The sequence below is a fragment of the Neoarius graeffei genome, chromosome 10 (genome assembly GCF_027579695.1).
Source record: "Neoarius graeffei isolate fNeoGra1 chromosome 10, fNeoGra1.pri, whole genome shotgun sequence".
NCBI lineage: Eukaryota > Metazoa > Chordata > Actinopteri > Siluriformes > Ariidae > Neoarius > Neoarius graeffei.
Window position 1 is genome coordinate 32,102,704 of NC_083578.1, and position 13,288 is coordinate 32,115,991.

General features: G+C 41.3%; 1 protein-coding gene across 4 annotated transcripts in view; it reads right to left on the reverse strand.

The window, feature by feature from the left end:
• Positions 1-13,288, reverse strand: part of ralgps1 (Ral GEF with PH domain and SH3 binding motif 1) — a 259,497-nt gene that overhangs the window by 181,648 nt on the left and 64,561 nt on the right. For 3 of the 4 annotated variants that reach the window (XM_060931716.1, XM_060931717.1, XM_060931719.1), the window contains exons 3-4: positions 12,425-12,529; positions 10,098-10,148 (exon numbers count right to left, since the gene is read on the reverse strand). In XM_060931716.1, coding sequence (XP_060787699.1) covers positions 10,098-10,148; positions 12,425-12,529 — 156 coding nt within the window. The remainder of the gene's footprint in view (positions 1-10,097; positions 10,149-12,424; positions 12,530-13,288) is intronic. The other variant, XM_060931718.1, reaches the window with a different exon arrangement.

Genomic DNA, 13,288 nt, shown 5'->3' on the forward strand with positions numbered 1-13,288 from the left:
TTCAGGGGGGGGCGCAACGTGAGGAGCCTTTACCAGAGACAAAATGGATCGATTTTTAGTACCTAAAGCTACAGTGAGTGAGGAGACAGAGTTTGGGCCAAGCAAAAAAAACCCAGAGCCTCCAGGATGTTGCGATTTGCAACTTCAGTGCAAATTCAACCAATCCCCGCAAATTCAGGGCAGTGTTACAATTATATCCAATCATCGCAACTTTCCCACAAATTTGACCAATCGTTGGCGTCGTCTTGAGGTGACGTCGACAAACTACCTTCCGCCTTACTTCCGTGTTTACGTTCAAGAGAAGCAGCATGCGCGCAGTGTTGCCAGATTAGTTTTAAGTGCATTTTGGCAGGTTTTGAACATATTTTGGACTGGAAAACGTCAGCAGTATCTGGCAACATTGCATGATGTGCAAGTCAGTGTTTATATAGGCTTAAATTCTGTTACTGAAAGTGTGTGATGTTTACAGTGAAGCACTGTGTGCACTTTATTTTATTTTTTTTACTTAATACAAGAAAGTAATGGATGCCAACATTTTTGCCAAAATGGTATTTTATTTTCCATTGTTTAGGCAGCTTCAGCATCATACTGTGAGATTCTGTTCAAATTGTTTTTTTTCCTTCTATGAAGCCTGAGCCATTTATTTTATTAGTTTAAAATTATTGTTTAATTTAGTCTTCAGGAGAGACTGCCTGCACACAGTACTAGTATTAATAGTTTTTTTTTTCTTACATGAAAGCTGAGGCATTTGTATTATATTTTAAGGTAACTTCATGTTGTGCTGTAAGGTTCTCTGCACTTTAACTTTTGAACCAACAGGTGCATTTGGATAAGTAAAGCCTATTTTTCTGCATTTTTGTAGTCCTGGTAATCTTTTGTATTGGTAAAGTTGTTTATAGGACCATTTCTCAGTGTCTTTGTTTTTTAATCAATAGTTTTTCAGTAATAACTTAATATTTAACATATCACTCAATTTTAATCACAAAAAGAGAAAATCGCAACAATTTCTCGCAACTTTCACTTCCTCCCGCAATGTAATCACAACAAAAACCTAAACACTGCAACTTTCATCGCAATTTTTTTGGAAAACCCCCGCAACATCAGACATTTTAGCCCACAACAATCACAAAAAAGGCCCGCAGAATCCTGGGGGGACTGGAAAAAGAAGGAAGTATGACCACGATTATTTAAAGTTTGGATTTTCATGGACTGGATCTGAAGATGCTCCACTGCCACAGTGTGTTGTCTGCCAAGAGGTGCTAGCTAACGATGCTATGAGATGTTTAAAATGTGTAAAAAAAAGATGTTTTAAAAAGCACAGATATTTAAAATGTGAAAAAAAATGTGTACAACAACCATTTTTTAAAAATACGAATGGAACATTAAGTATAGCAACAACAAAAATTGTGTGTGGGGGGGGCGCTGTTGTTTATTTGCTCTCCGAGGGGGGGCTGACTCTCCCACACTTTGAAAACCCCTGACCTAGTGCATTGGGCATACATGAGTAAGGTAACTCTTTCATCCATCAGTTCCAATGCACAGCTGTTGATTGGCACAAATGCTCCTAACCTTTTAGAACCGTGGGAGGTAATTAATAGTCAAAATGGGGGTCCCTATGCAGTTAAAACCCTATTGGGGTGGGTTGTTAATGGGCCATTAAAAGGTGCTGCTGGCAGTGGAGAATGTGTAACTGTGAACAGGATTTCAGTAGCAAGTTTGGGAAAGCTGTTGATCTCGCAGTACAATCAAGATTTTCATGAAGTTGCATTGGAAGAAAAAATTGAAATGTCTATTGAGGACAAGATGTTTTTAAAGATGGCCAATGAGGCAGTGTTGAAAGATGGACATTACAGTTTGAGATTGCCCGTTAGGCAAACTGATGAGCTTATGTCCAGTAATAGGCAAATTGTGGAACAGCGCCTGCATAGCCTAAAAAAGAAAATGAAAAGGGATGAACAATTCAGACAGGAGTATGTAGCATTTCTCTGTGACATCCTTGAGAATAATTATGCTGAGGAGATCTCACAGGAGGAGCTTGCGCGGCCACCAGGAAAGGTATGGTACTTACTGTACCACACCACGGGGTGCATCACCCTGAAAAGAAAAAAAACTTAGGGTGGTGTTCGACTGTGCTCCTTCTTTCCAAGGCGTGTCTCTCAACACTGAACTACTTCAGGGTCCTGACTTGACCAATTCTCTCACTGGAGTCATCCTGAGATTTCGCAAAGAGCCAATCGGAATCATGGCCGACATCAAATCAATGTTCCATCAGGTCAGAGTGGCAAAGTCTGACGTTGACTACCTGGGATTCTTGGGGTGGCCACAAGATGACATCAGTCAGACCCCAAAGGAACACCGTATGCTTGTGGACATCTTCGGCGTGGTGTCTTCCCCAAGTATTGCAACCTTTGCCCTGCAAAAATCTGCTGCCGACAATCAAAGCTGTTTTCCCCTTCAGGTGGCTGAGACCATCCGACACAACTTATGTGGATGACTGTGCCAAGTCTGTGGCCAAAGAGTCTGATGCCATCCAATTAGTAAAAGATCTTACAGCACTCTGCGGTAAAGGTGGGTTCCAGCTAACTCAGTGGGTCAGCAATAGTCGGGTGGTATCATCATCTATTCCCAAAGAACACAGAGCAAAAAGAGATTAAGGTCACTTGATCTTGACGAGGACAGTCTGCTTGTCGAAAGAGCCCTAGGACTGCAGTGGTGCGTAGACTCTGACAAATTTCAATTCAACATCAACTTGAGTCAAAAGCCACATACCTGCAGAGGCATACTTTCTGTTGTCAGTTCAATCTTTGACCGACTTGGCTTTCTTGCCCCTCTCATCCTTCCAGCCAAGCAGTTGTTGCAGGAGCTCTGCCAGATGGGCTTCGAATGGGATGAGCCTTTGCCACAGGCCATATCAGAGCAGTGGATAGAATGGACCAGCAGCTTGGAGATGATCAAAGGCTTCAGTGTGCCGCGCTGTCTGAAACCAGAGGGCTTTGGAGTGACCAGGTGTGCCGAACTGCATCACTTTGCCGATGCCAGTAAGAATGGCTACGGTTCAGTGAGCTACATCAGACAGGTGAACAAACAGAACACAGTACATGTCACTTTTGTCTGAGGAAAGTCCAGAGTTCTTCCCTTAAAGAACATCACAGTGCCAAGACTGGAGCTGGCGGCTGCTGCGCTGCTGGTAAAAGCGGACAGAATGGTGAGGAGAGAATTCCACCTTGACTTAAAGCCCTCAGTTTTCTGGATGGACAGCCAAACTGTGCTGAAATATATTGCAAATGACCAAGCAAGGTTTAAGACCTATGTAGCAAACAGAGTCTCACTGATACAGGACAACACAGAACTGTCTCAGTGGAAATATGTGGGCAGTAAAGACAATCCTGCTGATGACTCTTCAAGAGGATTGAGTGCAAGAAAGTTCATGGAGCAGAGGAGATGGATCCATGCACCTGAATTTCTGTGGAAACCAGAGGAAAGCTGGCCAGTAGTGGAGGCATTGGGCCCCATGTTTCAGGATGATCCAGAGGTCAGGAGAGCCACTGTGTTCTCAGCAGTGGTGAAAACCAAAACGCCTACAGACCAGCTTATTTCTTTCTTTTCAAATTGGATCAGGCTACGAAAGGCAGTAGCTTGGTACCTCAGACTAAAGAGTGCTTTGATGCTGATGGTGAAAAGAGGAAAGGATCTTCCTTCATCTCAAATCAATGCCCACTCAAACAAGCAGAGGTGGAGCTTTAAGATTGAAGATTTCAGAACCCACCTTGGTGGACAGCTCCTCACAGCCAAAGATCTTGCGGGCATGGAAAGGTCAGTTGTCACCTATGTTCAGGGACAAGCTTTCTCTCCTGAAATGGCTTCCTTGCAGATGATCCCGCCCAGAGTGCACAAGAGCAGTAGGTTGTGCAGACTCTATCCTATTCTTGCGGAGGGCATCCTCCGAGTAGGAGGCCACCTGCACAAATCTGCAATGCCTGAAGAGACTAAACACCCCTGCATCTTGCCCAAAGAGTCCCATGTCTCAGTTCTCTTGTTGAGACACATTCATGAATGCAGTGGACACAGTGGCAGAAACCACATGCTTTCAGAGCTCTGCAAGAGGTACTGGGTTGTAAAGGGCAACTTGGTAGCAAGGAAGGTGCTCTCTAAATGTTTCATGTGTCGCCGCGTGAGGGGCAAAGCAGGTCAGCAGAAGATGGCAGGTTTACCGTTGGAACGAATCCTACCGGACCTCCCACCCTTCACCAATGTTGGAGTGGACTACTTTGGCCCGATTGAAGTGAAGCGTGGGAGGAGTACCATCAAGAGGTATGGAGTTCTCTTTACTTGTATATCCAGCAGAGCTGTTCATTTGGAAATTGCTTATACTTTGGACACAGACTCATGCATTCATGCTTTGAGAAGATTTATTTGCAGGAGAGGCCAAGTCAAGCACATCAGGTCTGATAATGGGACAAACCTGGTGGGTGCACAAGCAGAACTGAGGAAGGCCCTGATGTCCCTCAATGAGAGGAAAATCCAAGATGCCCTGCTTCCTGATGGTATCAAATGGAGTTTTAACCCACCAGCTGCATCGCACCATGGCGGAGTCTGGGAAAGACTCATAAGATCCGTCAGGTAGGTGCTCAACTACACTCCATCAGCAATCCATTGATGACAAAGGCCTTCATACCCTGTTCTGTGAAGCAGAGGCCATCCTGAACAACTGCCCCCTCTCCAGTGTGTCCTCAGACCCCCATGACCTGGAACCATTGACCCCAAACCATATCCTTTTGCTAAAAACCAAGCCCATTTTGCCCCCTGGAGTCTTCTTGAAATCTGACTTCTATGCCAGACGTCGCTGGAAACAGTTCCAGTACATGGCCGATCTTTTCTGGCACAGGTGGACCAAGGAATACCTTCTTTTACTCCAAGAAAGGCAGAAATGGATGGATGTAAAAAAGAACCTGAACATTGGAGACATTGTCCTGGTGGTCGACCCCACTGCTCCACGAGAGTCTTGGCCATTAGGCAGAGTATTAGAGACCAAAGCTGATGGAAGAGGTCTGGTTTGGTCTGTAAAGCTCAAGACAAAGATGTCAGTCCTTGAGAGGCCTATTACTAAGCTGTGCCGCGTCCTTGAGGCTGATGAAGGGCCATGATGTTCCTGATCACATTACAAAGGAATGTATACATTAGTTTATTTCATTATACATACAGCATTAAGTGCTTGAGATATAATTGCTTTTTATATGGCACCTTTTGTATATATTCAAGTAATTGATTCTGTAAGAACAATTAGGGGCCGGTGTGTAGGAGCCGCATTTAAGTTTTTTTTATATTTTCATTATTTACTCATACTTTCTCTTGTTTTCTGGATTCTGAGAGACTGCACCCTCTTCAGGTGGTGATGGTGCCATTCCATAAGTTGTCGCTGGTAGCGCATGACGCAGAGAAGGCGGGCAGCAGATACAGTCACTGACCTGAACTTGGCACGGCGCTGTGAATGCTGCTGCAAACTCGGCCTGCGTTTGGTGTTTGTCTAGGCCAGGGGTGTCAAACCTGATCCATAAAGGGCCGTGTGGCTGCAGGTTTTCATTCCAGCCATGCAGCAGCACCCTGATTTGGCTTATTCAATCAACTGACACACCCACCCTTTAATCAAGGGTGGGTGTGGCTGCAAGTATTTGACTGTGTGAAGACAGTTCAGTTGATTGAATGAGCCAAGTCAGGTGTGCTGCTGCATGGCTGGAATTAAAACCTGCAGCCACACGGCCCTTTATGGATCAGGTTTGACACCCCTGGTCTAGGCCTTTGAATCGCTGCCTTATTGTACTGCTGAAAATACTCTTTTGCAAACCATTGCATTTTTATTTTGTACTTTATTTTATTTGTAATAAATCACCAGCAACAGTTAAAAGTCAAACTCTCTCTCTTGGATTTATTGGACACGAGTTGTGAGTCTGACACTGCATCACCTGCTTTCTCCATGAGGTTTAAATGTACAAGAAAATGGCAATAGGAGGATTAACTTAAAGGAAAAAAACTGTTTTTGCCCGTACAGTCACATTCCTAATACATCAGGCCACTCTTGAACCAGAGAATGTCAGTCGCATGTAACCTGGGCTAAGGGGAGAAAGAACTGGACTGTTGGTCAGTTGTCCAAAGTCCTCTTTTCAGATGAAAGTTAATTTTGCATTTCATTTGGAAATCAAGGTCCTAGGCACAGAATCCAAGGTGTTTGAAGTTTTCGCAGTCTGTGATGATTTGGGATGCCATGTCATCTGCTGGTGTTGGTCCACTGTGTTTTATCAAGTCCAAAGTCACCACACCCATCTACCAGGAGATTTTCGAGCATGTCATGCTTCCATCTGCTGACAAGCTTTATGGAGATGCTGATTTCCTTTTCCAGCAGGACTTAGCACCTGCTCACAGTACCAAAACTACTACCAAATGGTTTGCTGACCATGATATTACTGTGCTTGACTGGCTAGCCAACTCGCATGACCTGAAGCCCATAGAGAATGTATGAGGTATTTTCAAGAGGAAGATGAGAAACATCCAACCCAAAAATACAGACGAGTTGAAGGCCACAATCAAAGCAACATGGTCTTCAATAACACCTCAGCAGTGCCACAGGCTGATCACCTCCATGCCACACCTCACTGATGCAGTAATTCATGGTAAAGGAGCCCCAACCAAGTATTGAGTATATAAATGAACATACTTTTCAGAAGTTGGACATTTCTGTATTGTAAATCCTTTTTTGATTGACCTTAGGAAATATTCTAATATTTTGAGATACTGGATTTCTGATTTTCATGAGCTATAAGCCATAATCATCAAAATTAAAAAAAAACCAAAACGGCTTGAAATATTTCACTTTACGTGTAATGAATACAAAAAATATGAAAGTTTACCTCTTTGAATTAAATTACAAAACAAATGAACTTTTTCACAATATTCTAATTGGTTGAGATGTACTTGCATATCGGTCATGCTGCTAAATCTATTTTCCCTATTAATATGTAAAAATATGCTGGAAATCACATATGTAAGAACTGAGTCTACAGTATCCTGAATTAGGATTTGAGTTTAGTGGCACCACACACTGATATTATAACAAGTTTGACACATTTGATGACTAATATTAAATCAAACCAAGCTTGTATTAGTCTACTCTATTTAAACAAAATCTTTTTGCAATTGAATTACTCCTGAAAGTATGTGCGGCTGAACTAGGTGAGCCTTTACAGCGTCTTCAACCTTAGCTTACATCTTGGGAGGGTGTCAACATTGTGGAAGACATCATGCCTCATCCCAGTTCCTAAGAAGCCACATCCCAGTGAACTGAATGATTTTAGGCCTGTTGCCTTAACCTCCCACATAATGAAGACAATCGAGCGGCTACTACTGCAACTCCTCAGACCCCAAGTCAGTCATGCACTTGATCAGCTACAGTTCGCATACAAGGATAAAGTAGGAGTGGATGATGCCATCATCTACCTGCTGCACAGAGCTTACTCTCACCTAGACAGAGGAAATGGTGCTGTGAGAATTATGTTCTTCGACTTCTCCAGTGCCTTTAACACCATTCAGCCCCCCCGTTGAGAGATAAGCTACTGCAGATGAGGGTAGACCCACACCTAGTCTCCTGGATAATAGACTATCTTACCATGAAACCACAGTTTGTGAGGCTGAAGGACTGTGTCTCTGGGACTGTGATCAGTAGTACGGGTGCCCCACAAGGTACTGTCCTCTCTCCTCTTTTGTTCACCCTCTACACATCAGATTTTAGTTACAACTCTGAGCTATGCCATATGCAGAAGTTCTCTGACGACACAGCTATTGTGGCATGTATCAGGGATGGACAAGAAAGGGAGTACAAGAACCTGGTGAAGGACTTTGTGGAATGGTGCAGGGCAAACCATCTGCTGCTGAATACCTCCAAGACCAAGGAGATGGTGGTGGATTATAGGAGGTCCAGCTCCCCTCCACTCCCCATTGAGGGGGTCAATGTGGAAGTAGTTAAGTCCTACAAGTACCTGGGGCTGCACCTGGATAATAAACTGGACTGGACAGCTAACACAGATGCACTTTACAAGAAGGGGCAGAGTCGACTCTATTTTCTGAGAAGGCTGGGGTCTTTTAACATCTGCAGTAAACTCCTGCTGATGTTTTACCAGTCTGTCATTGCCAGCATTCTTTTCTATGTTGTGGTATGCTGGGGTGGCAGTGCCAAGAGAAGGGACACTGGACATATAGACAGACTGGTGAGAAAAGCTGGCTCTGTGGTTGATGCTAAGCTAGAGCCCATAGCATCGATAGTTGAGAAAAGGACCCTCAGCAAACTCCTGCTAATTATGGACAATGAGCACCATCCCTTATACAGCACACTGAACAGGCAGAAAAGCCTGTTCAGTGGCAGACTGCTCTCTCTGTCATGCTCAACAGACAGGCTGAGAAAATCTTTTGTTCCCCAGGCCATTCAACTTTTTAACTCCTCCCTGAAGGGGTAGGGAAAAATGGACTACTGGGTTTGAGTTCCGTTTTCTGGGAATTCACCTGTTTTTATGCTTGAATTTAAGTAAATATTCCTTATGTCAAGCCATTGCAGTAATCAGTACTTTCCTTTTCTGACTGACTTTGTGATTTTTATGCTTCATCCCTATAGACTTATGGACACTTTGACCCACCCTTTGCACTATCCCCCTATTGGTGCACTCACAGTGACTGAATGTGGAATATGCATTTACCATGAATGTCCATTCCACTGGTGTTGTGTTTTTCTTTGTCCTTGTGTATGTTGAATGTATGTGTCTTAAGAGCTACGGGATGTCTAAATTTCCTTTTGGATCATTAAAGTATGTATGTATGTATGTATGTATGTATGTATGTATGTATGTATGTATGTATGTATGTATCTATCTGAATTGCCACCTTCAGATCAGACAATTATGACACACTGAATCATTTGTTAAACTTGCAGATAAAAATGAAGGCTGGATCAATAAATGATGAAGCTCCAGAGGAGGAGAGGGACAAATAGGTGCATGTTGTTATTGTTATTTGCCTTATTAGTGAATTGGAACTGTATAAAGCAGAGTCCATCAGATATGATTTGTACTACTGTGCAACCTCAAGAATACATCATCCTGCAAAAGTGTTTTCCAATGAAGTGCGAATGGGAGCAATAACAGTATTAAACATTAAACGGCATCAAGAGAAGCTGCACGGAAAAAGAGTCCATGTGTAAATGGGAGCTTGGGGACTCTGTATTAGCACAATGAGATACTCACAGGAACATGATTACTGCTGCAGAAATCAGAAATGAATCTTACTAAACTGCTTGTGGACAAGGTAATGTGCTTCATGTTACTGATCATAAAACACGCTGCATAAAACTATTGAATCTTCTTTGACATGTGCCCAACAGTGATGTAAGCAGAGACACAGGGCAACCAAAGACTGCTAGAAAGTAGGTCAACTACTTCCACATCATTCTTTGAGGACACAGCTATGACTCAGACTCACACCAATCTAAACACTGGATCAAGATTAAACCTTCCATACACAGTCACACGTAGTTATTTCAAATAAAAGATAATACATCACACATTTGCTTCTCTGAGGCAAGGACAGAAAAGCTGAGAAAGACCATAATGACCGGTTTGAGATTTTTATTTTTATAGCTTTTATGACAAACCAGACAGGGGATGGTGGAGAAAAGAACCATGTGCCAAGTATAGAACACTTTAGCCTGACATCATTGCTAGTAAGACTGTCTGGAACACTTGGAAGGGGTTAGGCTATTAATTCTGACCCTCAAAAAGGGAAAAAAACAAAAAACCTGACTGTCTGTCTTCCATCCACACCTCATTAAACTGATTAATATAGTTTATAGAATAGCTTAGAAGAAAGATATCTTTGGGATACGGTGAGGTGTACGAGCTGGCAACGTGTAGCATGAGTCTATCCCAGACGAACATCTGCAACATCACTAGAATCTCTACAGTGACAGTACAAGGGTTCACAAGGACAGAGCTACAGCAACAGAACATGTTTCATGATCATTACACAGCTTGCTAAAAGGAAGTACAGTTCTAGAACCTTACCTCAGGTTGTATTGCTTTGAATACAGGCGCATCCATCAAAGTGATCTGGCCCTTACGAAAAAGACAAAGAATAAAACTTTTAGAACAGTTGACATATTTCATAACGTTTCATTAAATAAACCCCTGAAACCAAACAGTGAGGCAAAACCATGGTGCAATTTGTTCCATTTTAATGAAGGTTTTTTTGTGTTGTGACGTAAATGCTTTACTAAATTCCCTTCCAGCAAGTAAATGGCTTAATTCAACAACAGACACAGTCATAAGACAGATTTACAGAAATCTGGATGTAGATTTAGACCTCTAATGAAGCAACAGTGGCAAAGAGAACTGCTCTAACGCACGAGGTAGAAACTTAACGAGGAACCAGACTTGAGAAAGAAGACCATCCTTTTCTGGATGACCACAGGTGGTGAGATTATAAATCAATTAAAGTATACAGGTGGACAAAAGTGAAGGCAAACAGTGTTGAGAGGATGTTCAGTTTAAGAATTTAATTTAATATAATTTATTTTACATACACCTGTGCAAAAGTCTTAAGCACCCCCCTTTTTCTTTCTTTCTTTTTTTTTTTAAGTACAAACTTGGTTAGAGATTTTTATTTGATGGCTACTACATTATGGAACAAGTACAAAAATACTTTAGATTTTCAAACATTAGTTTTCCAGCACAAAATTAAATGTTACAGAAAAATGCTTGTATGTCAGTTTAAAAAAAAAAGGCAGCATATTACATAAATCACTTTTCAGAAGCGTGACCTTCGTCTCCAGAAGAACTGCAGCTGATTCTGTCACATGCTCAGTAAATCTTACAGCTCATTTCCTTATAAAGCTGCAATAACTGTACCCAAGACTGCTTTATTATTTTTTTTTTTATTTTAAGCAAAGGATCATCACACCATACATTGACTTTTTTTCACTTATTACTGCTTACTGATTTTTTTTTTTTGGGGGGGGTTGTTTTTTAAATGTAGAAACATGTAATTTCATTATTTTTGAAAGCATCTTTGTTTTTCAGCATTTCACTGCATGTGCCCAAGACTTTTGCACAGTACTAATATTACACATAAATAACAGCAACAGTTCTTAGAAAGTAGAAATCTACAGCAGCTGGGTGAGATTATCCATTATTCACATTTAATATTTTCATTCTAAGGGCCCAACTGCAGTACTGTGTTAATTTTGACAAGAATTAAAAATTTAGTTTTAGTCTTAGTCGCTTACTGAAAATTGTAGTTGGTTTTACTCTCATTATAGTCTTTGTTTTAGTCAGGATTTCGTCAGTGGAACTCAGTTTTAATTTTCGTCTAATTTTAGTCAATGTTTTAGTCAGAATTTTCTCAGTGTTTCATGATACTGTAGCGGATTTTGCTGAAGTAGTTTTGCTGTCCTATATTGTAATGGTAAATTCCATGTAGCATTTATGGATGTGGGTATTGCATTAACGGAGACTGTGTTAATTGTATTAATAGAGACTGTTCAATAAAAGTTTGCGTTTTCTTTTAATTTAGTAATCTGTTAAACATTAATTTTTCTTGGCTGCAAACATTCCCTTGAGAAGTAAGAACACCTTGAACTATGCATTTAGTCAGAATGTGTTACTGACTTGGTGTACTTTAGAAGCCACTTTAATAGAGACTGTGTTCAATAAAAGTTTGCGTTTTCTTTTAATTTAGTAGTTTGTTAAACATTAATATCACTGTTGGCACCGATACTTACTTATATTGCTGTTGCAGTTAAGAGTTACCCCTTGCATCAGTAGTTTTGCATGTATAAAATATCCCTGTCCTATACTGTAATGGTAAATTCCATGTAGCATTTGTGGATGTGGATATTGTATTAACGGAAATAAGACAGTCAGGTTAGGAGCAACAGATTCTAACCAAAATTCTAATGAACTAATTTTTAACTGCTAATACTGGATGAATGAAGGTTTTTGTGCTTGAAGATCTTTGTTCTCGAGAAATTTTTTGTGTCGCGCTTGCTATAAGTAACCTGCTCTGTATTTGGCCACGGAAAACAGAAGAGCCACTGCACGCATTTCTTTTGTGTATCATATAAAAACAAATGCCTAACTAGATTGTCTGCTTGAGCAGAGTCAGCTATTTGGTCTTATCTTTACTTGTCAGGGCATAATGAACAGAGATTTCACCATAATTTTCTTTGTCAATTTTTTTTCCATCTATGTTGTTACAGTTCGGTCATGAAATAAAAGGTCGTCAATGAATACTACTTGTCAAAATTTTCGTTGACAAAATCAATACTGCAGCAGTGCTTAGTACGGTGTTTACTACTCCATTTGTGGTTATTTGTGTGCAGTAACCAACTCACAGCAAACTCCTCAGGTGTCACTTTGAGCACGTCGAACACCACAGCATCATAGCTTTTAGCAGAGTCCAAACTCTGCCAATCCAAAGATTCGGAACTACTGCTGTCCTGCAAGTAGACACCCACGTAAGGTGTATACGAATACAATATACAGTGCCTTGCAAAAGTATTCATCCCCCTTGGTGTTTGTCCTGTTTTGTTGCATTACAAGCTGAATTAAAATGGATTTTTGGGGGGTTAGCACTATTGGTGGGACATGGCGATTCATTTCCGCCAGTTCGTTCATGTCGGTCAGTTCAGCAAAGAAATTTGTTCGTTCAGTTCGTTCACTCGTTCATTTTGATGACGTCACACCAAAGCGGCACAACAATGGCTGTTGTCCGAAGTTTAGTTCATCTTGAGTGAACGAGAGGCGGCAGAGGTGCCATCCACAATAGATTTTCATACATTACAATGTGCTTGAGAAAAAGATGGAAAAAAAACATTATCCTAGCATTATCTGAAAAAGACTACATAAACAAAGCTCTGAAAGTTAATTAAATGTAGATGAGAATAAAGCTGTTTTTATATTTATTATATTTTAGTAGAGCCATGGTCTGCCAGCTATGCAGTTGTTCTCTCAAACCCATTAAGCAAAAAAAAAAAATTGCTTATTTAACAGCAACACTCATTTCAGAGAATAAACAACTTTACAAGTCATCGTATTCAGCGAACAGTAGCCTGCGATGTCTCTCTGCTGCATTCATGATCATTCATTGTTTGGCCTGGTCATGGACATGGAAACGGTTGTTATGCACGAACATTCGATTGACGTCACGTCTAGCGAGACCTTTTCCAGCTGTTCGAGCAAGAGACCTCCTTGCAGAC